Source organism: Trachurus japonicus, chromosome 23, assembly GCF_045865225.1.
Source record: "Trachurus japonicus isolate A0001 chromosome 23, Traja_1.0".
Taxonomy (NCBI): domain Eukaryota; kingdom Metazoa; phylum Chordata; class Actinopteri; order Carangiformes; family Carangidae; genus Trachurus; species Trachurus japonicus.
This window is the reverse complement of record NC_140929.1, coordinates 12,706,866-12,730,619: the sequence shown is the minus strand read 5'-3', so window position 1 is coordinate 12,730,619 and position 23,754 is coordinate 12,706,866. Positions and strand designations below refer to the sequence as shown.

General features: G+C 35.0%; 1 protein-coding gene across 4 annotated transcripts in view; it reads left to right on the top strand.

Moving 5' to 3' along the window:
• Positions 1–12,385, top strand: part of LOC146962653 (protein PHTF2) — a 41,884-nt gene extending 29,499 nt beyond the window's left edge. For 2 of the 4 annotated variants that reach the window (XM_085769486.1, XM_085769485.1), the window contains 17 exons: positions 1,320–1,389; positions 2,029–2,187; positions 3,328–3,493; positions 5,041–5,202; positions 6,426–6,654; positions 6,891–7,037; positions 7,145–7,301; positions 7,464–7,534; positions 8,295–8,423; positions 8,517–8,602; positions 8,728–8,920; positions 9,019–9,150; positions 9,381–9,467; positions 9,818–9,973; positions 10,348–10,443; positions 10,533–10,658; positions 11,908–12,385. In XM_085769486.1, coding sequence (XP_085625612.1) covers positions 1,320–1,389; positions 2,029–2,187; positions 3,328–3,493; positions 5,041–5,202; positions 6,426–6,654; positions 6,891–7,037; positions 7,145–7,301; positions 7,464–7,534; positions 8,295–8,423; positions 8,517–8,602; positions 8,728–8,920; positions 9,019–9,150; positions 9,381–9,467; positions 9,818–9,973; positions 10,348–10,443; positions 10,533–10,658; positions 11,908–11,928 — 2,187 coding nt within the window. In that variant the 3' untranslated portion in view covers positions 11,929–12,385. The remainder of the gene's footprint in view (positions 1–1,319; positions 1,390–2,028; positions 2,188–3,327; positions 3,494–5,040; positions 5,203–6,425; positions 6,655–6,890; positions 7,038–7,144; positions 7,302–7,463; positions 7,535–8,294; positions 8,424–8,516; positions 8,603–8,727; positions 8,921–9,018; positions 9,151–9,380; positions 9,468–9,817; positions 9,974–10,347; positions 10,444–10,532; positions 10,659–11,907) is intronic. The other 2 variants (XM_085769489.1, XM_085769487.1) reach the window with 1 other exon arrangement.
• The last annotated feature ends 11,369 nt before the right edge of the window (positions 12,386–23,754 follow it).

Below are 23,754 nucleotides of genomic sequence, written 5' to 3'. Positions count from 1 at the left end.
TTGGCCTCTATGTAAATATTAGCATGAGATGGTCAGATTCAAGTGGGGAGCGCTGTGTGTTTTAACAACGCTCTGTTCAATATGAATCTGATCCTAAAAATGTATTTCAAAGCTTTGAAAGGACTTGTTGAGAATTAGTCTTCCCTGATCACAAAAAGCTGTTGGGCAGTTTACTCTTGCTGTCAACAAAATGATACTTTATCCTGCTCTTTGTCTTATTTTAAATGTTAAATATAAAGGCTGTGAAATAAGATAAAATAATCTAGTCTAAAAAATGGGGAAATAAAGTAATATTGGATTGAACTGAATTGAAAATTTAGTGTAAATAGGTAGAAATTGGTGCTTGCTCTGTGTTTATTAGTTGAATGGATCACAGAGCCAGAGGCACAGCAGGCAACAACACAGCAAAAACACTTGACCTTTGAAAAATGATGGAAAATGGACACACTGTGTCGAAACTCAGAAAATTGTATTTGGTCGAAAAATGGCAACATTTTAATTTAACTACGTCTTAAACACACTAATGTTGAACAACCAGGTAAACACACTGTCATTATGACCTATAAATCATAGGAATGCCATAGATTATAAAGTTATTTGATTAAACATTGTCTAAGCACACACACACACACACACACACACACACACACTCACATACATTGACACAGTACAAGTTGTTATTTGTCTGCTTTGTGACTCACACAGAGGCAGTCATGTGCATCATTTATAGTAACTGGTAAAGATTCAGTGCATCATGCACTAGTCTCTCACGCACGCACACACACACACACAAGCTCACACACATTCACACATTCAGATCAAGTGAGGGCATCGTAGGAGGAAGTGACTTGCTGGCACAGGAAGTCAGCGTGCCACAGGGGAGCTGCAGCAGTAAACCTCACAGCCATGAATGAGCGCTCCAACACACTCCTTTGAAATGACGCAGCTGGTTTCTCCACAACTGAAGAAGTCTTCAGGGACCTTTTTCCTCTTTTCGTCTGAATTCATCGCCACCTGCAAAAAGCAGCTTTTCTCAGACTTGGCGGAAAGCGTGGAGATGAATCTGGTGGATGCTGTCAGCTAGAGAATAGAGCCAGTAGCTGTGTGAGCCTGAACGCACCGTGTGTGTGCCTCAAACACCCAATGTGTGTGTGTGTGTTTACAATGGGATAAAATGCACAAGAACCTCCGCCTGCAGTTGAGTTCCTTTAGGTGTGTGTGTGTTTCTGTGTGTGTGTGTGTGTGTGTGAATGCATGTTGTTTCGGCCTCTTTGTTTGTTTGTGTGGGATTGACTCTGTCTCTCCGTCTCCCCCTGCAGGGCTTGAGGAACAAGCCAAAGAAGACAGGACATGTCAAACCAGATCTTATAGATGTGGACTTGGTTAGAGGTAAGAAACGTGTGTGTGTGTGTGTGTGTGTGTGTGTGCGTGCGTGCGTCCTTTTGTTGTGTGGGGATAATTAGACATCAAACGGGCTTCCTGTTGAACCTAAAATCCTCAGACAGCCAACATCGTCAGCTCAGTGGTATCAACATAACACACACATACACACACACACATGAACCTGAGATGCCAGAGTTGCCGTGCCAACCCCCTGTCACTGTTAATCCTCTATCTCTCTATCTGTGCTCTCATCTCTTCGTGTCTGTCTCATATTCATCACACTTTGAATTATTCAGCAGATTAGTCATTTATCCTCGTTGTTATTTTATCGCACAGGAAGACTTAAGGACAAAGAAACAAGTAGATGAAGAGAAAGATGTGGAGGGATGGAAGTAGAGAAAGAGCTGCATACATACATACATACATACATACATACATACATACATACATGGAAACAAAAAGACAGGAGTGTGAAAGATGAGTCAGACAAGGAAGAATTGAAAGATAAAACACACGGCTCCAGATCAACTCCAGGATGTATTAAGTGATGAGTTTTCTGTTCACCATGGAGTCATTTTCCTTAATTAGTTCTTCTCATTAAACTAAGTGTGTGTGTGTTTGTGTGTCTGTTCTCTTGCTCGTTAGGTTCTGCGTTTGCCAAGGCCAAACCAGAGAGCCCGTGGACGTCACTGACCAGGAAAGGCATCGTCAGGGTGGTCTTCTTCCCCTTCTTTTACCGGTGGTGGATCCAGGTCACCTCCAGAGCCATTTTCCTCCTGCTGCTGGCTCTGTATTTACTGCAAGGTGTGTTCATATGTGTGTGTGTGTGTGTTGGATGGCTGCCATGGTATGTTGATTGTCCTGCAGACGCAGCCCACAAGCAACACACATCGCCCCACAAAAAACTGCAAGGAAACACTTCAATATTGTGCTCTACTTTATTTCATATCAACAGTTTTCTTCTGCACATAGTGTCTGATGAGGCTCAGGGGGGGAGAGTTGACTCACAGGGGGGGAAATAAGTATTTGATCCCCTGCTGATTTTCTTTTTTTTTTTTTTTAAGTTTTCTCCCACACAAAGAAATGGACAGTCTATACTAGTTTTTATGGTAAGTTTATTTTAACAGAAAGAGACAGACTATCAACAAAACACCCGGAAATAATATCATCTTATAAATATTATAAATGAATTTACATTTGTTCAAGTGAAATAAGAGCAAAAATCAGCAGGGGATCATATTTAACTTATTTTCCCCACTGCACATCATTAAAGCCATTAAAGCGGCAGTCCAGAGCTACGCCCAGTGCTGCACACACACTCACACACTCTCACACACGCACACTCAAGACCACTGGAGTGTTTTCATCAGTGCTGCAGAAAGGGCAACATGATGTAGGTGGTGGAAAACAGCCTTGTTATTTTTCATCTGTCGCCAACCCTCCACCCTTCCTGCTCACTTCCCTCACATGCCACATAAACACACACACACACACACACACACACACACACACACACACACACACCTACACCTCTTTTCTTTGTGGTGATACTACAGCAAAGGGAAAGTAAAAAGATTTAATCACATGACACACTAGAGAGCACAAAGTTCACAGATGTACAAACATTCGACCCTGCCGTCTTATTAGTTTGTTTACATTGGTTGCTTAGCTACACAGCAGCAGGCGCAAAGCAACATGGGTCAAGAGTTGTGTTTTGATCAGTTGATGAAATTATTCAAGGTTCTGAAGAAAACATCTGGTCCTGCAGCCGCCAGATGTTTGACCTCCTTAACCACACGTTCATGTATTGTGATTTTATTTAAATCTTCTCTTTCCTCTTAAAATCAATTAGTGGTTCCGTTGTGTGTTAATTCTCAGTGTAGGTTTAAACACTGATCTCAGTGCTGTTACTTCATTTCTCTATGTAATGTGTCTGTGTCACAGTGGCAGCTGCAGTCCTGTACGTGACCATCCCTCAGCCTCATGGGATACCGGTCACCGAAGTGTTTGGAGCCATCTGGCTCATGCTGCTGCTGGGCACCGTCCACTGTCAGATCGTCTCCACCAGGACGCCCAAACCTGCCTCCAGCAGCGGGGGGAAGAGACGCAGGTAAGGACAGGGGAAAGAAAGGAGGACAGCATACAGAGAAAAGACAAGAGTGTAGAGAGAGTGAAGGAGAGGAGTGTAGGACAAGGACATTAAGAAGATGGAGAGGGGAGGAGGAGTGATGCAGGAGTGAAACCATTTAAATATCAGAGGACACTGCACCCAGAAGGTCTGTCTGGAAAGAAGGGAGACTCAGGAAGAGATAAAGTGAAGGAGATAACACATGAGAGTTGGAGAAAGAGAGTGAAGGAGGAAAGATGTGGGAACTAATGAGTATGTCCTTTGTTGCTGGGATGCCTCTGTCCTCGCTGTTTAGCTTCCACCAAGCTCTCAGTCCGGTTTTCACCTCAAATCAAACTCAGAGTTAGTTTGTTTATCACGGGGAGATTGTTTCCACACGTTTCTGCCAAAAGATTTTAAAGATTTACACTCAATTTCAAAACCAGAATGTAAAAAAATGATGAAATGATTCTGATACAATTGATCCTGCTGTTTAAAGACACGAAGCAGTGACTCAGTGGAGCTGTGAGATCTCCAGGAAACCTCTCCCTGATAAATGTTGAGTCACCGGTTGAAGACGAGGGGTTTAACGTGTGTGACAGTAGGGAGTAGCTCGCTTCACGTCTTGTGTTTTTGTAGTGTTTTAGATTTGCAGGCTGGTTTGAAGCTTCCGTGTGTGGCTGCTTCTTTTCTGGTTCACAACAATGTAAAGACAATTTTCAGTCTCCTGGAAAGAAAATTGGACCATGCCACAGTTTTGGAAAGGGTTTTGGAGGAGCTCTGCACCTTCATCCAGTCGACCTTATTTCTCCTTCCCTATAAGGACACGTACTGTAATAAAGAGTTGATCCTCTGAATCCTCTCTCTCTCTTTCCCCTCAGCCTATCCGTTTTATCTCATGAACAGATCAGGCTCGAGGGCAGAAAATGTATTTTTAATCTGCAAGACTCTTTGAGCTGGCACTACATCGTTTTATTTTATAGGATAGAACACCTAAGCCATCTTGAGTCATTTCAATCCTGTGAATCAAAATCACGTATTGTGTTTTTTATTTTGTTTTGTTTTTTTCAGTGGTAGTTAAAAAACCTCCTGAACATCCTGTTTCAACCTGAAAACCAAAACACGAGTCTTGTCCCACATCTCTCCTCTGTGTTCGTTTGATCAAAGATCAAATCTATTAGGCTTATTTCCGCAAAATCTAACGTTAATATTTAATAACCTTCTAAAAAAACATTTCTCTACTGGTCTTTTTGATTGACTGAAATAACATGCGACTTTATCAAATCTTGAACTCTCAAATGTTCACTTAATTTTGTCACATATTGTGATTTTTAAAGAAGGAGGTTGTTGCATTTTACAAGTTTTCTTGAAATATTTACTTTTGCAGAATAAGAACCTAAAAGGATTTGATAGAATTTGCCTTTAACTGTGAAAGCCTCTGTGTCCAGCGGGCGCCGCTGGGCTCCCGCCGGACACACAAGCACTGTAGGTCCTTAGTGTCCAGCGCCTCTCTAAGTCTCTCTCCACCCTCTACTCTTTCCAAACCAAAGGAAGTTGAGGAAGGCATCTCAGATGGAGGTGCATAGGGAAGGCGACGGGTCTAGCACTACCGATAACACACAAGAGGGGGCGCCACACTCCCACTCAGCCAGCACCACATACAGCCTCGGCGCTCTCTTCCAAGATTTCTGGCATGATATCTGTAAAGCTGGGTGTGTATTTTCGTTTCCCGTCTTCCTACACAGAGATGATGTGCAGAGGCTGGGCTTCAGTTTCACCCACAGAGTCAATAAATCAGTGTATTTACATACACATCTATGATTCCACGTAGAGAATTGCACATTTTAAAACGAGAACACCTTAGCTGTGTCCAATCAGCAGCTGAGGTCATCTTTAAAAAAAATTGGATAAATCAAAAAGTGAATAAATTTGGAATTGAAACAGAAACTGAATCCCATCCCTGACTCAGACCCAACCTCAGCTTCTGTAGCTGCAACATCCCCTCGTCTCCCCTCACGCTGTCCAAAACCAGCTCCCATCAGAAAAACAAAGTTTTGATCTGACAGTTGATTTCTAGATACACTTTATCCTGTCGGACTGTTTCCTGTGGCACCGACACACAGCGAGAAAACTCATTCGACCACGGAGTGAAGACTGAGGGGATTTTGCAGCTACTGACAAAGCTACATCCAAGTGAAGCATGGAGCACGGCTGCTCAGTGATACCAACTACACAGTGTCAGATGATCATCGTAATAAGCATTTTGTCTGGACTCTTCCTGCTCAAACATGTTTGATCATCTCAGACAGACCGCCGCCTCTCCCCCTCCTCCATGCTTCTGCCTCAGCTTTCAGCCGACCGCAACAGCGTGGAACATTTCTAGCCTCTGATTAGCTTTTGATTTCGCCTCTTCATCCATTGATTATCTGTCACACTCACTTTAGTGCTTAGCTCATGACACCACCCCACCCCATCAGTTCATTTTCCTCTGTGATCCATTTATTAATCCACTCTCGTTCAGCTTTTCAACTTAATTCCTGAAAATATATCATGGAGAAAAAAAAATCCGGCTGCAGCTTGTTGCATGTTTACAAAGTTCAGTGCTTTTACTCATCATCATTAATTTCTGAATGTATTCAGTGTTTTACTTGTATGTGGATCATAGCAGCAGCTACTGTCCGTCATATTTTATGCAACGCTTCTTCTCCAGTGTTGTCGTTCATTTTGTATGAATGTTCCACAGTGTTGTGTTGAACGCTGCCCGTCGGAGTGACTGATCTCTGCATGTCTGCTTCTGAGACCGAACTGAACGACTGATGACATCACAGCCTCGTTTTCTAAATACCTGTCTGTATCTATCTCTCTGTACACGTCCGTCCTTTTCTACCGTTTTCTATCTCCATCTCTCCTCTCCTTCACGTCCTTTTCTCTAAAGATCCAAGAAGTCCAAGCTTTCCATCGACAAATCCACGGAGACGGACAACGGCTACGTGTCGCTGGACGGCCGGGTGACCAACCGCAGCAGCGAGGAGGGGCTTCAGCTCCACGAGCAGCGATGTGATTCGTTAAATCGGGCCGACGAGGCGTGCTGGAACTCACACGTCCAGCCCACACACACTCACACAGCCCGCAGCACAGGACTGATCCTGGCTAGTGGCAACAAGGTGATCCATCAGCTTTTCGTGATTTGTTTTTGATTTGTTGAGCTGCTCTGACTTTAATTGGTTCTGATGTGTGACTGATGTACATTGTTTCTTTTATTTATTTTTATTCTTATTCTTTTAATGAGTCCGCATCCTGACTGTGCACCTTAATTTAATTGTACATGCATGTATAATGACAATCTTACATCTAGAAAAGAGGATTGATCTGATGGATGTGTGTGTTTTGTTTCTTGAAGGAGCCGGCTTCAGACGAGGCGTCCAGCGAGGAGGACCCTGAGGCGTCCTACAGCGCACTCCGCAGGGGGGTTGAACGAATGAACAGCGACTGCGCGATCCGAAACCGCAAGAACTCACACCACTACAAGAAACACTACGCTGTGGAGGTGAACAGACACAACGTGTGTGTGTGTGTGGATCGTTTGATTCATCAGGGAGTGAAAACAGGACGTTCACGCAACAAATCTCTGTTTCTGTCCCGTTCTTCTGTCAGGACGTCCCCAAGTCGGGCACCAGCTGCAGCTCCAGATGTTCCAGTCTGAGGACTCAGGACTCGGAGAGCACTCGACACGAGTCAGAGACGGAGGACCTGATGTGGGAAGACTTCCTGCACTGTGCCGAGTGCAGATCCTCATGCACCTCAGAAACAGGTCAGAGGAAGAACTGAGCAGAGAAAAGAGTAGAAACAAATGGAAACAGGACAGAAAAAGTATTTGTCAATGGTTTGTTTAAATTGTTACACACCTGCTTAAGTTATAATGTGCTGTCATTGTTCATAGATGGATTTCTGATGGATTTCTTCTTTTCTTTAGAGGGAGAAGGAGGAGGAACACCTGTTTGCCCTCCTGCTAAAAAGGAATATAGAGACGACCCTTTTCATCAGGTCTGTAATCGTTGATATTTCTGTTCTTTGTTCCACATGACTATTATTTCAAAGAGAATTTCAATGCTTTAAAAATAATTAAAATGACCTAGAAATGTAGAAAAAGACTTTTGGTCTAAATCACCAAGACATTTGATCACTAACTGATTTTTTTTACTAGACTGTCTGATCTTAAAGCTACATTGTGTATTTCATTTGGTTGTTTATTAGCAAAAATCATATATCACTTTCATAAATACATATACTGTATATATATTTAATAAAGTGTGATTACATTCGCATACAAATGGAAGCTTTCTCATAGGCTTAGAATACGTTTTTATATACATAAAGCGGCCAAGTGTCACCATTTTTGAATAGATTTTTGCCTTTCGCGTTTTACCTCAAAGTTGTGGCCCAAAATTCAAATTTCTCCAAACTTGAATATAATCATCTGGGGGGCCGAGGGAAGTCCAACGCAGAAGGTTTGGTTGAAATTGGGCCAGTGGTTTTGGAGAAAATGGTGACAGACCCCTCCAGCGAATACTAACATGTCTAACCTGCCAGAAAGCTTGCTTAGCACGTTAGTGTTTCTGTTGCACTTACATGCACATACATATCCTTTTACCCCATGAGAGGAAAAACACGCCCCCAAAAAAACGAAAAAGACCCAATGACTGGATCAAACAAGAGTAAATATCGGTGTAGCTTTTCCCAGGTGAAAACAACAACGTAGGTAATGGTGGTGTGTGTGTGTGTGTGTGTGTGTGCGTGTGTGCAGGGTCACGTTCCCTGGCTCCACAGCTCCAACCCCGGCCTGGAGAGAGTGAGCGCCATCGTGTGGGAGGGAAACGATTGCAAGAAAGCCGACATGTCCGTCCTGGAGATCAGTGGCATGATCATGAACAGAGTGAGTTGTGATCAGACAGTAAAAGCTTCTCTTCATTGATGATGATGACGATGACGACGGTGTTAACACAGAGCGACTTCCTGCTCCACACAGGTCAATCTCTACACTCCTGGTATCGGTTACCAGGTGTTTGGGAACCTGGTTTCAGTGACACTCGGACTCACACCTTTTGCGTACAGGTACTGACAACAACAACAACAAAATGGATGGGATAAATATTGAATAATTTTGTAACGACAAACCGTTTTCAGACTAAAACATGTGTGTGTGTGTGTGTGTGTCTCCCTCCCTCTCTCTCCTCCAGACTGGCTCAGTACCGCGACCTGGATCAGCTGACCACACTCTCAGCCAATGAGCTGCTGTCGGTGGCGCTGGGCGGCGGGACTGGGTCGGACGCAATGGTCCTCACCATGGTAACGCTGAGCTTCCTGGTGCGCGTTTGCCTTATATGGCTCTTCTTCTTCCTGCTCAGCGTAGCAGAGAGGACGTACAAACAGGTGAGCAGAGCTTTCACCGCAGGGACGTGTTACGAGTTTTCTGGATCCTCAACTTCATATATTTATTTATTTATTCTTCATGTTCATGTGCGTTTCAGAGGCTACTGTTCGCCAAACTGTTTGGTCACCTGACCTCAGCCCGTCGAGCCAGGAAGTCTGAAGTCCCGCATTTTAGACTGAAGAAAGTCCAGAACATCAAGATGTGGCTGTCGCTACGCTCCTACCTCAAGGTGCCTGACTGGTTTGTCTTTTTTCTAAAATGTACTGCAGCTGTTTACTCATCAATGATTTCAGTATTTCTACTTTTTCATTGTTAATGCAGTCATTCAGGTACCAGATGGAGCAAATTATGGAGCAAATTGACCATTAAACTAGAGGATTTGAGTTTGTTAGGAAGTCTGTCTGACTCATTCACAGTTGTAGTGAAACAAACTGACTGAAGCTCCGCTGTGTTTGACAGAGACGGGGTCCTCAGCGCTCGGTGGATGTGATCGTGTCGTCAGCCTTCCTCCTCACTCTGTCCGTCGTCTTCATCTGCTGCGCCCAGGTATTTCTGACACTCTCAAACCCTTCAGGTGGAAGATCTAGGAACTCTCCCACATCAGAGCAGCTAACGAGTGTTTGGTTAACGTTGTTTTTATGAGCAGTGATCAAATCATCATTTTATATGTGCAAACAAACAGGGAATCTAGTAAATGAAAATGTTATGAGTGTAGTAGATGTTCTCTACTGACATAAAAGCTATTTTTAATCCCTCATCTATAATTATAAATCAAAGTGAGATTGATTATATAATAACAAACAGTAACATTGACTTGAAACTCCTCTGAGAAGCCTTCACTCTATAAAAGAAAGATGTCATGACACTGAGTAACACCGTGACCTGTCTCCCTGCAGCTGCTCCACGTCCATGAAACGTTCCTGGAGTGTCACTATAACTGGGAGCTGGTGATCTGGTGCTCCAGTCTGTCCCTGTTCCTGCTCAGGTTCGTCACTCTGGGCTCCGAGACCAGCAAGAAGTACAGCAACACCTCCATACTGCTCACCGAACAGGTAACGAAACACACAGTCTGCAGTCACACAGCACATGACAAAAGCAACCGCTATAAACTCTCCTTTCTCCAGACCTCTATTAGCGCTAATCAACAAAAACACAGTGACTCCAGTCACATTTTTCGTTTTGTTCATTTGGTGCATTATTTATTATTTATTACCATCAACTGTTTCTCAATTTTTTTAGCGTTTTTTATCCTTTTTATCTTTTATCCTTTCTTTGTGTAGCATGTGCAATAATATGCTAAATGAATTTGTGCAACATCAAAACTGCTGCTGGAAGTGCAAGACAAATTTCCCCTTAGAGGACAATAAAGTTGTTCTGATTGTGAAAAACACTCACACATTTGTCCCTTTGTGTTTGTGTTGGACAGATCAACCTGTATCTGAAGATGGAGAAGAAGCCAAACAAGAAAGAGGAGCTGACACTGGTCAACAACGTGTTAAAACTGGCTACCAAACTACTCAAGGTGCAGAAGGCGCAGGTTTACCATGATACAAGGATTTTTTTTTTTCCAAGTGCTTCGTCTTCTAACTAATTGTCTCTCTCTCTGTCCAGGAGCTGGATACTCCGTTCAGGTTGTACGGTTTGACCATGAACCCTCTGCTGTACAACATCACGCAGGTGGTCATCCTGTCCGCAGTGTCAGGAGTCATATCTGACCTGTTAGGATTTAACCTGAAGGTGAGTGTGTGCGTGTGTGTGTGTGTGTGTACTTTTTATTAATAGCAAGACGTGTTCACAGCACTGAGGGATTTAATGAGGAAATTAATGAGCCAAACATTTTTATAGAGTACTGTTCAACCTCAGCACAAACTGCTCCACAAAATAAAACACGCAGACAGTTAAGTTGATCCTGAGTGAAATATTAACTCACCGTCCTTTGCAGCTGAGGCAGCGAGTACCTCAGTGTCAGTCACCCAGTCAGTTTGTGAGGAGTCACTGAAATTTGGAGGTTAACTGAACACTGCCACCTGCTGGCCCGACACTGAATCTAAATACATGGGACCTGTCCTTCAGTGTTTCTAATTTATGTGAACGTTATACTTCAGATTATGTGATGTACTCGAGATGGATTTCCTGATAAAATATTGTACTTTCTACCCCACAACGGTAGCAATAATAAACAAGTATGCAATGTTTTATATTCAGTTTGCCTCTGCTCCAGGAACAGCAGTGTAACTCTGTAACTCCCTGAGGGAATCGTTCTAAAATTGGCACAAACTATGAACTCATTAGGTTCGGGTCAAAATGTCGAAAGTCACAGTGACCTCACAGAACATTTTAGTTTGTTTTGTAGTTTTATTATCAAATATAGTTATTCTATAATGTGTAAAGAGTAACTTAAGTTATCTTCAACCTGACACCTACAACATGACACAGCTATTAACTTTTACTTATTTTAGATTGTAGCATTTAACTAGAATCAGCATTTGATCATAGGTTAGGTTAAGTTGGGTTAAGTTGAGTTATGTTACACTTTTTTTTTTTTTTTTATCCCTGAGGGGAAATTTGTTTGTTACAGCAGCATAAAAGAGAAAAAGGACATTAGAGTACTAAATAAATATATATATATCATAAGCTATATACAAAAAATACAGTACATAATACATAAATAATAACTGTGCTCTCTTCTTGTTGGATAGAATAACAGATGGAAAGTGCTTGCTGGTAGACAAACAAAGGATAAAAGCAGTTTTAAAGTGCAAGGGGATAAAAAGTGCAATGACCAACAACACCACATTACAGACTATCTATCCAGAACTGATAAAAAGTGTAACTGCCACTGGGATAAAAGACCTTCAGAAACGTTTATTTTACATTGGGGGTGTTTCAGTCTAAAGCTGTCCCTGTGAAGAATCACTGCAGGACACGGATGAATCTCATCTGACTGACACTTTGTGTGTAATTGATGTTTTCTGTGTGTTCACAGCTGTGGAAGATCAAATCGTGACAATAAACAGAGGAGCAGTGTCAACCCGTCAGTCTCCACATATCGGAGTGCTTTGACCTTCAACGTTCTCACTTTGTGCAATTCACAAACTATTTATTTACCCACTCAGTGTTTTTACTTAGGGTTTATTTGAATTCTAGTTTGTTTCCATTTTTGTGTTTTATGACACACAACGATGCTATTTTTCACCTGTCTACAAAAAGTGTTATTATTATAAGCAATTATTATTATTATTATTATTAATATTGTGACGATCTAGGTTCCAAGCTGCAAGTGCGACAGTTTTTCATTTCAGTTCATTCGCAAATATGAAGGCAAAGAATTGAGCTGCCGACGCGGCGAAAATCTTTTTATTGTATTTTTGTGTTTTATTTGCTTCAACTTCAAGTTATTATTTATGTTGAGTGAGTTTCAAAACAAAATTTCAAACTCTGTAACGACCTTCAAACCTGTTTTTTTTTAAACACACCTGTCAGCCCCATGGTTTTCTTCTGACCAAGAAAGTGAGTATTTTGATTTCTAGTTTCTAAGATTTATGTGCGAAACATTTCTTGGACATGGCAGCAAATGATTTAATCACATTTTGATCCAACTGTAGTCACAGTGATTCGTAATTATCTGGCTGATCCTGGCTGGTTTGGTGAAGAAAACACTCGACTCAAATGTAACTTGGTTCAGTTCCTGGTATTTGACAAATAAGAATGTAAAAGTTGTGAGATCTTAGCTCCTTAAAATGACTTTGCAACTACCTTCTGTTTCCTTCTCCAGGGAATAGAGGCGTTCTTTTGTTCGACTGACTTACTGACAATGTAGTTTGTGGTTTTGTTCTCATGTGGGGAGAGGTGAAATACCAGGAGACATCAGGACTGCAAAGAAACAATCATCCAGTTAATGGAAATAATAAAAACATTATTGAGAAGAGGTGACATTTACTGGAAGTGTAGACAAACAGAAGAAATCCCGCAGATGAGGATTTTTTAGGGCTTTGATTCCCTCGTATTTATTCTTTTTTTTTTTTTTTCTGAAACAGTGTTTTAATGGTTGGTGGTTTTAACAGTATTTCTAGCAACACATGTGAAGGTAACGTCCCCTCACAGAGCTGATGTTCAGGATATTTTCATTATACGTTACAACATGCAGGTAATAAATGAGATTTGGTTGATGGTGTTTACCTCAAGCGTTCTTGAGCTTTGGCGCAGATTTACAGAGACTTAACTGCTGCATGTAAAGCCAATTAAAGTAGTGGTTTTTATCTGAGGAGAAATATCATCTGCTTTCACCTCAGATGTTATATCCTTTTTTTTCCGGAGGTTTTCTTCAAATGTTTCATTTAAAAACACGGTAGATTGTATTAAAAAATACACTGGCTCAACATTGAAATATTGAAATATTGCTGTCTAGATTTCTTCAGTTACAAAAAATTCAAACATTTTTGAGAAATTATCAGGATTTTGTTGTGTCTTTGCAGGTGCAGTTTATGTGGAAACTGTTAAATATAATTTTTTGGTTGATATGACATAACCACATGAAGAGTTTCAGCTGTTTTGAACATTTTTGGACAATCTGATTGGTGTTTTTATATCAGTCAGTGTTGATTGGATTTTATATTAAATTTGATATCAAACTCCCAGAGCTACTTTGACGGCAGATTGATGGGCGAGTCAGTTCTCCTCTGCCTGCCACATCTTTCTGATTACTGCAGTTAAAACTTCCTAACATCTGTCTGAACACGAATCAAGATATGCACTTTAAAAACTGTTTTTAAAATGGGAGAAAAGAAGTTACACCTGTTTTCATTGTTAAGAGATTTTTTTTTTTTACCTCATCTGCTTGTGCTTCACTGTTGGAGTCGCCTCTACATGGTACGTGAAGTTATAATGCCCACAAAAATCATTTTACATGTTATAATGCTGACACGAATTGTTGCCTCAGTTAGTTAGCAGTTTGCTAACTAAAACTAATTTCATTCATAAAAATGCTAGCATTATCATCTTCAGTGTAAGGAGGAGGAAGACCAAAGTGCTTATTGTTTGTTTTTGTTTGTCTCTGCTGGAAAAAAGAATGTATTTGCAGCATTATGCTTTAAAATCTATTTGTTTCCCTTTGGAAATACTTTTAAGTTGTATTTTTGTTTTCCTTTTGTCATTGCGTTTTCTGTTTCATTATTCATTTGTAAAGGCTGTTCATGCTTGTCAGAGAGGAGAGATGTATTTGTTTTTAAGGAATAAAGAAGTTTGAGTTGTATGTATGAAAGTGGATCTAGGTAAAAAAAAAAAAAAAAAAAATAGGACTCTATGTTGTGATTCTGTTTTCAAAGAGTCTGAAGATTTAGATTTAGATTTTTTTGTGAACTGGTCTGTCCACAATGTCTACATTTTATAAGAAAAATAAAAAGAACTGGATGTTGACTTTCTGATTCTACGGTTTTGTTTTTTACTGCTGTAACTAAACATAGTCACCTCAGTTATAATAAATAAAACAGTCATTGTAACCACATCAATGATACAGTCAACAAGTAATGCACAAAATGTCCTCATGATTTTAAGCCTGTTCCTTTAAATATTGCAATTTTTCTCTTAAAATATTACCACTTTTACTTCAAATATGGTGACTTTTATCTTAAAATAGCATAACTTTTTTTCCTTGAAATATTGCAACTTTTTTCTTAAAATATCACAACTTTCTCCTCAAAATATTGCAACTTTTTCTCAAAATATTAGAGCTGTTTTTCTTGAAATATCTCAACTTTTTTCTAGAAATATCACAACTTTTTCCTCAAAATATTAGAGCTGTTTTTCTTGAAATATCACAACTTTTATCTAGAAATATCACAATTTTTTTTAGAAATATTAGAGCAACTTTTATCTTGAAATATCACAACTTTTTCCTCAAAATATTACAGCTTTTTTCCTCAAAATATTACAACTTTTTTCTCAAAATATTAGAGCTGTTTTTCTTGAAATATCACAACTTTTATCTAGAAATATCCTAACTTTTTCCTCAAAATATTACAGCTTTTTCCCTCAAAATATTAGAGCTGTTTTTTCTTGAAATATCACAACTTTTAGAAATATCACAACTTTTCCCTCAAAATATTATAACTTTTTTCTCAAAATATTACAGTTGTTTTTCTTGAAATATCACAACTTTTATCTAGAAATATCCTAACTTTTTCCTCAAAATATTACAGCTTTTTCCCTCAAAATATTACAGCTGTTTTTTCTTGAAATATCACAACTTTTAGAAATATCACAACTTTTCCCTCAAAATATTATAACTTTTTTCTCAAAATATTACAGTTGTTTTTCGTGAAATATCACAACTTTTTTCTAGAAATATCACAACTTTTTCCTCAAAATATTACAGCTTTTTCCTCAAAATATTACAGCTTTTTCCCTAAAAATATTAGAGCTGTTTTTTCTTGAAATATCACAACTTTTATCTAGAAATATCATAACTTTTTCCTCAAACTGTTACAGCTTTTTTTCCTCAAAATATTACAACTTTTTTCTCAAAATATTAAAGCTGTTTTTCTAGAAATATCACAACTTTTATCTAGAAATATCATAACCTTTTCCTCAAAATATTACAGTTTTTTTCCTCAAAATACTACGGAAGCTTATTGCATTCATTCAATAAAAAAAAATACAGATCCTGTTTTTCTGAGTAATTTTTTCTGTTTTTCTGAGTAATTTTTTTTTAAATCAGTTTTTCTGAGTAATTTTTTCTGTTTTTCTGAGTAATTTTTTTTAAAATCAGTTTTTCTGAGTAATTTTTTCTGTTTTTCTGAGTAATTTTTTTGGATCAGTTTTTCTGAGTAATTTTTTTCCTGTTTTTCTGAGTAATTTTTTTGGATCAGTTTTTCTGAGTAATTTTTTTCCTGTTTTTCTGAGTAATTTTTTTTGGATCAGTTTTTCTGAGTAATTATTTCTGTTTTTCTGAGTAATTTTTTTTCCCTGTTTTTCTGAGTAATTTTTTTCCCCCTGTTTTTCTGAGTAATTTTTTCCCCTTGTTTTTCTGAGTAATTTTTTTTGGATCAGTTTTTCTGAGTAATTATTTCTGTTTTTCTGAGTAATTTTTTTTCCCTGTTTTTCTGAGTAATTTTTTTCCCCCTGTTTTTTTGAGTAATTTTTTCTCTACTTCGAAATCTCGCGATAACTACGGAAGCCGGTGCTTGGCCGCCGCCGCCGCCGCGGTTCATGAAGCCTGGTTGTCCCAACATGATTCACTCACAACACTGCGGCTGTAACGTTATGTTGTGTGTGTTGTAGCCGAAAAGTAGGCTACAACACACACAACATAACGTTACAGCCGCAGTGTTGTGAGTGAATCATGTCGGGACAACCAGGCTTCATGAACCTGCTTCACAGACCCCGGTGCCCGGCCGCCACTAGAGCAGCGGCGGCGGCGGCCAAGCACCGGCTTCCGTAGTTATCGCGAGATTTCGAAGTAGAGAAAAAATTACTCAAAAAAACAGGGAAAAAAATTACTCAGAAAAACAAGGGGAAAAAATTACTCAGAAAAACAAGGGGAAAAAATTACTCAGAAAAACAGGGGGAAAAAAATTACTCAGAAAAACAGGGGGGAAAAAATTACTCAGAAAAACAGGGAAAAAAAATTACTCAGAAAAACAGAAATAATTACTCAGAAAAACTGATCCAAAAAAAATTACTCAGAAAAACAGGAAAAAAATTACTCAGAAAAACTGATCCAAAAAAATTACTCAGAAAAACAGGAAAAAAATTACTCAGAAAAACTGATCCAAAAAAATTACTCAGAAAAACAGAAAAAAATACTCAGAAAAACTGATTTAAAAAAAAAATACTCAGAAAAACAGAAAAAATTACTCAGAAAAACAGGATCTGTATTTTTTTTTATTGAATGAATGCAATAAGCTTCCGTAAAATACAACTTTTTTCTCAAAATATTAGAGCTGTTTTTCTTGAAATATCACAACTTTTTTCTCAAAATATTAGTGCTGTTTTTCTTGAAATATCACAACTTTTATCTAGAAATATCATAACTTTTTCCTCAAAATATTACAGCTTTTTTCCTCAAAATATTACAATTTTTTTCTCAAAATAGTAGAGCTGTTTTTCGTGAATTATCACAACTTTTATCTAGAAATATCACAACTTTTTTCTCAAAATATTAGAGCTGTTTTTCTTGAAATATCACAACATTTATCTAAAAATATCATAACTTTTTCCTCAAAATATTACAGCTTTTTCCCTCAAAATATTAGAGCTGTTTTTCTTGAAATATCACAACTTTTTCCTCAAAATATTACTGTTTTTTTCCTCAAAATATTACAGCTTTTTTCCTCAAAATATTACAACTTTTTTCTCAAAATATTAGAGCTGTTTTTCTTGAAATATCACAACTTTTATCTAGAAATATCCTAACTTTTTCCTCAAAATATTACAGCTTTTTCCCTCAAAATATTAGAGCTGTTTTTTCTTGAAATATCACAACTTTTAGAAATATCACAACTTTTCCCTCAAAATATTATAACTTTTTTCTCAAAATATTACAGTTGTTTTTCTTGAAATATCACAACTTTTATCTAGAAATATCCTAACTTTTTCCTCAAAATATTACAGCTTTTTCCCTCAAAATATTACAGCTGTTTTTTCTTGAAATATCACAACTTTTAGAAATATCACAACTTTTCCCTCAAAATATTATAACTTTTTTCTCAAAATATTACAGTTGTTTTTCGTGAAATATCACAATATCACAACTCAGAAAAACAGGGGGAAAAAAATTACTCAGAAAAACAGGGGAAAAAAATTACTCAGAAAAACAGAAATAATTACTCAGAAAAACTGATCCAAAAAAAATTACTCAGAAAAACAGGAAAAAAATTACTCAGAAAAACTGATCCAAAAAAATTACTCAGAAAAACAGGAAAAAAATTACTCAGAAAAACTGATCCAAAAAAATTACTCAGAAAAACAGAAAAAAATACTCAGAAAAACTGATTTAAAAAAAAATTACTCAGAAAAACAGAAAAAATTACTCAGAAAAACAGGATCTGTATTTTTTTTTATTGAATGAATGCAATAAGCTTCCGTAAAATACAACTTTTTTCTCAAAATATTAGAGCTGTTTTTCTTGAAATATCACAACTTTTTTCTCAAAATATTAGAGCTGTTTTTCTTGAAATATCACAACTTTTATCTAGAAATATCATAACTTTTTCCTCAAAATATTACAGCTTTTTTCCTCAAAATATTACAATTTTTTTCTCAAAATAGTAGAGCTGTTTTTCGTGAATTATCACAACTTTTATCTAGAAATATCACAACTTTTTTCTCAAAATATTAGAGCTGTTTTTCTTGAAATATCACAACATTTATCTAAAAATATCATAACTTTTTCCTCAAAATATTACAGCTTTTTCCCTCAAAATATTAGAGCTGTTTTTCTTGAAATATCACAACTTTTATCTAGAAATATCATAACTTTTTCCTCAAAATATTACAACTTTTTTCTCAAAATATTAGAGCTGTTTTTCTTGAATTATCACAACTTTTATCTAGAAATATCACAACTTTTTTCTCAAAATATTACAGCTTTTTTCCTCAAAATATTACAACTTTTTTCTCAAAATATTAGAGCTGTTTTTCTTGAAATATCACAACTTTTATCTAGAAATATCCTAACTTTTTCCTCAAAATAGTACAACTTTTTTCTCAAAATATTAGAGCTGTTTTTCTTGAAATATCACAACTTTTATCTAGAAATAACATAACTTTTTCCTCAAAATATTACAGTTTTTTTCCTCAAAATAGTACAACTTTTTTCTCAAAATATTAGAGCTGTTTTTCTTGAAATATTACAACTTTTTTTCTAGAAATATCACAACTTTTTTCTCAAAATATTAGAGCTGTTTTTCTTGAAATATCACAACTTTTATCTAGAAATATCACAACTTGTATCTAGAAATATCATAACTTTTTCCTCAAAATATTACAGCTTTTTCCCTCAAAATAGTAGAGCTGTTTTTCTTGAATTATCACAACTTTTATCTAGAAATATCACAACTTCTTTCTCAAAATATTAGAGCTGTTTTTCTTGAAATAGGCCTATCACAACTTTTATCTAGAAATATCACAACTTTTATCTAAAAATATCATAACTTTTTCCTCAAAATATGACTGCTTTTTTCCTCAAAATATTACAACTTTTTTCTCAAAATATTAGAGCTGTTTTTCTTGAAATATCACAACTTTTATCTAGAAATATCATAACTTTTTCCTCAAAATATTACAGCTTTTTTCCTCAAAATATTACAATTTTTTTCTCAAAATAGTAGAGCTGTTTTTTGTGAATTATCACAACTTTTATCTAGAAATATCACAACTTTTTTCTCAAAATATTAGAGCTGTTTTTCTTGAAATATCACAACTTTTATCTAAAAATATCATAACTTTTTCCTCAAAATATTACAGCTTTTTCCCTCAAAATATTAGAGCTGTTTTTCTTGAAATATCACAACTTTTATCTAGAAATATCATAACTTTTTCCTCAAAATATTACAACTTTTTTCTCAAAATATTAGAGCTGTTTTTCTTGAAATATCACAACTTTTATCTAGAAATATCATAACTTTTTCCTCAAAATATTACAGCTTTTTTCCTCAAAATATTACAATTTTTTTCTCAAAATAGTAGAGCTGTTTTTCTTGAATTATCACAACTTTTATCTAGAAATATCACAACTTTTTTCTCAAAATATTACAGCTTTTTTCCTCAAAATATTACAACTTTTTTCTCAAAATATTAGAGCTGTTTTTCTTGAAATATCACAACTTTTATCTAGAAATATCCTAACTTTTTCCTCAAAATATTACAGTTTTTTTCCTCAAAATAGTACAACTTTTTCTCAAAATATTAGAGCTGTTTTTCTTGAAATATTACAACTTTTTTTCTAGAAATATCACAACTTTTTTCTCAAAATATTAGAGCTGTTTTTCTTGAAATATCACAACTTTTATCTAGAAATATCACAACTTTTATCTAGAAATATCATAACTTTTTCCTCAAAATATTACAGCTTTTTCCCTCAAAATAGTAGAGCTGTTTTTCTTGAATTATCACAACTTTTATCTAGAAATATCATAACTTTTTCCTCAAAATATTACAACTTTTTTCTCAAAATATTAGAGCTGTTTTTCTTGAAATATCACAACTTTTATCTAGAAATATCATAACTTTTTCCTCAAAATATTACAGCTTTTTTCCTCAAAATATTACAATTTTTTTCTCAAAATAGTAGAGCTGTTTTTCTTGAATTATCACAACTTTTATCTAGAAATATCACAACTTTTTTCTCAAAATATTACAGCTTTTTTCCTCAAAATATTACAACTTTTTTCTCAAAATATTAGAGCTGTTTTTCTTGAAATATCACAACTTTTATCTAGAAATATCATAACTTTTTCCTCAAAATATTACAACTTTTTTCTCAAAATATTAGAGCTGTTTTTCTTGAAATATCACAACTTTTATCTAGAAATAACATAACTTTTTCCTCAAAATATTACAGTTTTTTTCCTCAAAATAGTACAACTTTTTCTCAAAATATTAGAGCTGTTTTTCTTGAAATATTACAACTTTTTTTCTAGAAATATCACAACTTTTTTCTCAAAATATTAGAGCTGTTTTTCTTGAAATATCACAACTTTTATCTAGAAATATCACAACTTTTATCTAGAAATATCACAACTTTTATCTAGAAATATCATAACTTTTTCCTCAAAATATTACAGCTTTTTCCCTCAAAATAGTAGAGCTGTTTTTCTTGAATTATCACAACTTTTATCTAGAAATATCACAACTTCTTTCTCAAAATATTAGAGCTGTTTTTCTTGAAATAGGCCTATCACAACTTTTATCTAGAAATATCACAACTTTTATCTAAAAATATCATAACTTTTTCCTCAAAATATGACTGCTTTTTTCCTCAAAATATTACAACTTTTTTCTCAAAATATTAGAGCTGTTTTTCTTGAAATATCACAACTTTTATCTAGAAATATCCTAACTTTTTCCTCAAAATATTACAGTTTTTTTCCTCAAAATAGTACAACTTTTTCTCAAAATATTAGAGCTGTTTTTCTTGAAATATTACAACTTTTTTTCTAGAAATATCACAACTTTTTTCTCAAAATATTAGAGCTGTTTTTCTTGAAATATCACAACTTTTATCTAGAAATATCACAACTTTTATCTAGAAATATCATAACTTTTTCCTCAAAATATTACAGCTTTTTCCCTCAAAATAGTAGAGCTGTTTTTCTTGAATTATCACAACTTTTATCTAGAAATATCACAACTTTTTCCTCAAAATATTACAACTTTTTTCTCAAAATATTAGAGCTGTTTTTCTTGAAATATCACAACTTTTATCTAGAAATATCATAACTTTTTCCTCAAAATATTACAGCTTTTTTTCCTCAAAATATTACAATTTTTTTCTCAAAATAGTAGAGCTGTTTTTCTTGAATTATCACAACTTTTATCTAGAAATATCACAACTTTTTTCTCAAAATATTACAGCTTTTTTCCTCAAAATATTACAACTTTTTTCTCAAAATATTAGAGCTGTTTTTCTTGAAATATCACAACTTTTATCTAGAAATATCATAACTTTTTCCTCAAAATATTACAACTTTTTTCTCAAAATATTAGAGCTGTTTTTCTTGAAATATCACAACTTTTATCTAGAAATAACATAACTTTTTCCTCAAAATATTAGTTTTTTTCCTCAAAATAGTACAACTTTTTCTCAAAATATTAGAGATGTTTTTCTTGAAATATTACAACTTTTTTTCTAGAAATATCACAACTTTTTTCTCAAAATATTAGTGTTTTTCTTGAAATATCACAACTTTTATCTAGAAATATCACAACTTTTATCTAGAAATATCACAACTTTTATCTAGAAATATCATAACTTTTTCCTCAAAATATTACAGCTTTTTCCCTCAAAATAGTAGAGCTGTTTTTCTTGAATTATCACAACTTTTATCTAGAAATATCACAACTTCTTTCTCAAAATATTAGAGCTGTTTTTCTTGAAATAGGCCTATCACAACTTTTATCTAGAAATATCACAACTTTTTCCTCAAAATATTATAACTTTTTTCTCAAAATATTAGAGCTGTTTTTCGTGAAATATCACAACTTTTATCTAGAAATATCATAACTTTTTCCTCAAAATATTACAGCTTTTTTCCTCAAAATATTACAATTTTTTTCTCAAAATAGTAGAGCTGTTTTTCGTGAATTATCACAACTTTTATCTAGAAATATCACAACTTTTTTCTCAAAATATTAGAGCTGTTTTTCTTGAAATATCACAACTTTTATCTAAAAATATCATAACTTTTTCCTCAAAATATTACAGCTTTTTCCCTCAAAATATTAGAGCTGTTTTTCTTGAAATATCACAACTTTTATCTAGAAATATCATAACTTTTTCCTCAAAATATTACAACTTTTTTCTCAAAATATTAGAGCTGTTTTTCTTGAAATATCACAACTTTTATCTAGAAATATCATAACTTTTTCCTCAAAATATTACAGCTTTTTCCCTCAAAATAGTACAACTTTTTTCTCAAAATATTAGAGCTGTTTTTCTTAAAATATCACAACTTTCATCTAGAAATATCACAACTTCTTTCTCAAAATATTAGAGCTGTTTTTCTTGAAATAGGCCTATCACAACTTTTATCTAGAAATATCACAACTTTTATCTAGAAATATCATAACTTTTTCCTCAAAATATGACAGCTTTTTTCCTCAAAATATTACAACTTTTTTCTCAAAATATTAGAGCTGTTTTTCTTAAAATATCACAACTTTCATCTAGAAATAACATAACTTTTTCCTCAAAATATTACAGTTTTTTTCCTCAAAATAGTACAACTTTTTTCTCAAAATATTAGAGCTGTTTTTCTTGAATTATCACAACTTTTATCTAGAAATATCACAACTTCTTTCTCAAAATATTAGAGCTGTTTTTCTTGAAATAGGCCTATCACAACTTTTATCTAGAAATATCACAACTTTTATCTAGAAATATCATAACTTTTTCCTCAAAATATTACAACTTTTTTCCTCAAAATACTAGAGCTGTTTTTCTTGAAATATCACAACTTTTATCTAGAAATAACATAACTTTTTCCTCAAAATATTACAGTTTTTTTCCTCAAAATATTACAACTTTTTTCTCAAAATATTAGAGCTGTTTTTCTTGAAATATTACAACTTTTTTTCTAGAAATATCACAACTTTTTCCTCAAAATATTAGAGCTTTTTCCCTCAAAATATTACAGCTGTTTTTTCTTGAAATATCACAACTTTTATCTAGAAATATCACAACTTTTTCCTCAAAATATTATAACTTTTTTCTCAAAATATTAGAGCTGTTTTTCGTGAAATATTACAACTTTTTTTCTAGAAATATCACAACTTTTCCCTCAAAATATTAGAGCTGTTTTTCTTGAAATATCACAACTTTTTTCTAGAAATATCACAGCTTTTTCCTAAAACATTACAACTGGTTTCTCAAAATATTAGACCTGTTTTTCTTGTAATACTGTAAAAAAGAAAGAAAATATTACAGCTTCTTCCTTGAAATAGTAAAACTTTTTTCTTCAAATAATACAGCTTTTTATCTTGAATTTTCTGTGAATATTATAACTTTTTTCTTTTAATATTTCAATGTTTATCTTTAAATATTGAATCTTTGTCCCTTCCAAAATATTATTGTTTTTAGTGTTGTGCACATAGTAACCACTTACGGGACAAGAAA